This window comes from Drosophila yakuba, chromosome X (assembly GCF_016746365.2).
Source record: "Drosophila yakuba strain Tai18E2 chromosome X, Prin_Dyak_Tai18E2_2.1, whole genome shotgun sequence".
Taxonomy (NCBI): Eukaryota; Metazoa; Arthropoda; class Insecta; order Diptera; family Drosophilidae; genus Drosophila; species Drosophila yakuba.
The window spans coordinates 11,832,427-11,834,555 of NC_052526.2; the positions used below are offsets into that span (position 1 = coordinate 11,832,427).

Sequence of the window (2,129 nt, forward strand, 5' to 3'; positions counted from 1 at the left end):
ACACGTTGTACATTGTCATTTAAGTGGCATGCCATTTACGAGTATAAGTGTGACAACGCTTTTGCTGGGCTTTCAGAGCAGCAGCAAGTCCTACATTTCAATCAGATCACCGGCGAGGATTCGAGAATTTATAACGTATTTTTCCCAAGCACCGCACTGAAGTATGTCCACCTTCAATCTATCTGCATTGTAGTTTTTCGAGAGAACGCTTGAGTCGATTAAATCGACGTGCAGATACCCGGATTTAAGTGAGAAAATAAGAAATATAATATATAATATAATATAATAAAATCAATACGTGATCAAATACAACAAAGTATACTTTCTATCTAGTCGATATTTCCTATTGGTCTTCATATATAATAAGCAGAATTGGAATTATTACTATTTACGATTGGGAAAGTAACGAGATTGCAATATAGCAGAAATATTCGTAATATGATTACCGTGTTGCTAACATCCGAAGAAAATCCCACTCGCCTTGAAGGGGCTTACAAATTCGGTATTTTTCGAGTGCGGAAAGAAATAAAACCCTGCTAGGTCGATAGCTGTACAGTGCTCCCAAAAAGGACATCCAAGGAGGCGCTTAGGAACGGAGGACGAGGACAAAGACGAAGGCTCCAGGGTCAGGTAGAAATAATCCAATTTAGAAACCGCTAGTCCAGCGCTAATCCGAAAACGTTTGCGATTCCCGTTCTCAAGGATGTGGATCAATGAATGAATCCGAAGGCTTTCATGAATCTGTTTGCGCGGCGATTAAAAAAGGGGGATGGATCGCTAATCCGCGACCCAGGATGCACGGGTAATCCTCGAGGGCAGCCTTCTGCTCCGCGAATAAATAGATCGGTGGCCGGTGGACAGGGCACAGTCGTTCTACGAACTCAAACAGTGACACACATTCCAGTATTATATTGCCATGGACACGACACCAGTCTTCCAGTCCAGCTTCTCCATTCGATCGCTGCTCTCCGTGGGCAAAAAGGAGGACTCACCCACTTCTAAGCATAACTCCGGAAACAGCTCCAGCTCCAGCTCCAATTCCAGCACGGATTCGTTGACCGCAAAGAGCAATGCGAAGCCGGCTTTCACCTACAGCGCCCTCATTGTGATGGCCATCTGGAGCAGTTCCGAGAAGCGTCTGACCCTGAGCGGTATCTGTAAGTGGATCGCGGAAAACTTTCCGTATTATCGCACCCGCAAGAGCGTCTGGCAGAACTCCATCCGGCACAACCTGAGTCTCAATCCGTTCTTCGTGCGGGTGCCGCGAGCCCTCGATGATCCTGGACGTGGCCACTACTGGGCACTCGATCCGTATGCCGAGGATCTGTCCATCGGCGAGACAACGGGACGCCTGCGCCGCAGCAATTGGCCTCAGAATCCGGTGACCAGGCCCAAGGTCACAGGCCATCCCTACCAGCGAGTGTCGCCACATTATGGGTATGGTAACGGTCCATATATCAAGACTCACAGCGCCTACTTCCCCATAGTGGACCACCAGCACCATGCCGCCATGGTGCAGCACTACCAGACCATGATGCACAGATACCAGATGATGCCACATCCTCACCATCACCAGCAACCGCATCAACATCCTCATCAGCATCCTCATCCGCATCCTCATCCGCATCCTCATCCGCATCCTCATCCCCATCTCATCCAACAATCGAAGACATTTCATCCGCAGGAGCCATTGTATCATCATGCATATCACCTCCACCAAGAGTGAATTTCAGCAGTTGGAAAATCAGGCATGAAAACTCACTTGTAACTACGAACTGTGAAAATTCCTTCTTGGCGTAGAACGCGGCAAATGTTGTTAGCTTTAAATCATATAGGATCGTATTAAAACATATATAAATTGTACAAAACTTAAGTTTATTTTTAAATAAATTTGATTCGCAATTCGAAGGATACTGCAAACTGTTTATTGTAAATATTTCGGTTTTTAAACTTAAATAAAATTATAACTATTATAACCTGATATTAAAATGAAACGTAGTCTTGAAAGGACTAGGTGTTGTCTATCTTAATTTAAAATAAAATCGTTGTACTTAATATAGCCTTATTGCTAGTTTCGTGATTTTCATGTGTGCTCTTTATTCCCTTTTTTTAAAACCTAACCGAAACGC

At 44.7% G+C, this 2,129-nt stretch overlaps 1 protein-coding gene across 1 annotated transcript; it reads left to right on the forward strand.

Moving 5' to 3' along the window:
- Nucleotides 1-717: 717 nt before the first annotated feature.
- Nucleotides 718-1,726, forward strand: LOC6525113 (fork head domain transcription factor slp1). Its single transcript, XM_039377473.1, has one exon. The coding sequence runs from the start codon at nt 917-919 to the stop codon at nt 1,724-1,726; it is 810 nt and encodes a 269-aa protein (XP_039233407.1). The 5' UTR covers nt 718-916.
- The last annotated feature ends 403 nt before the right edge of the window (nt 1,727-2,129 follow it).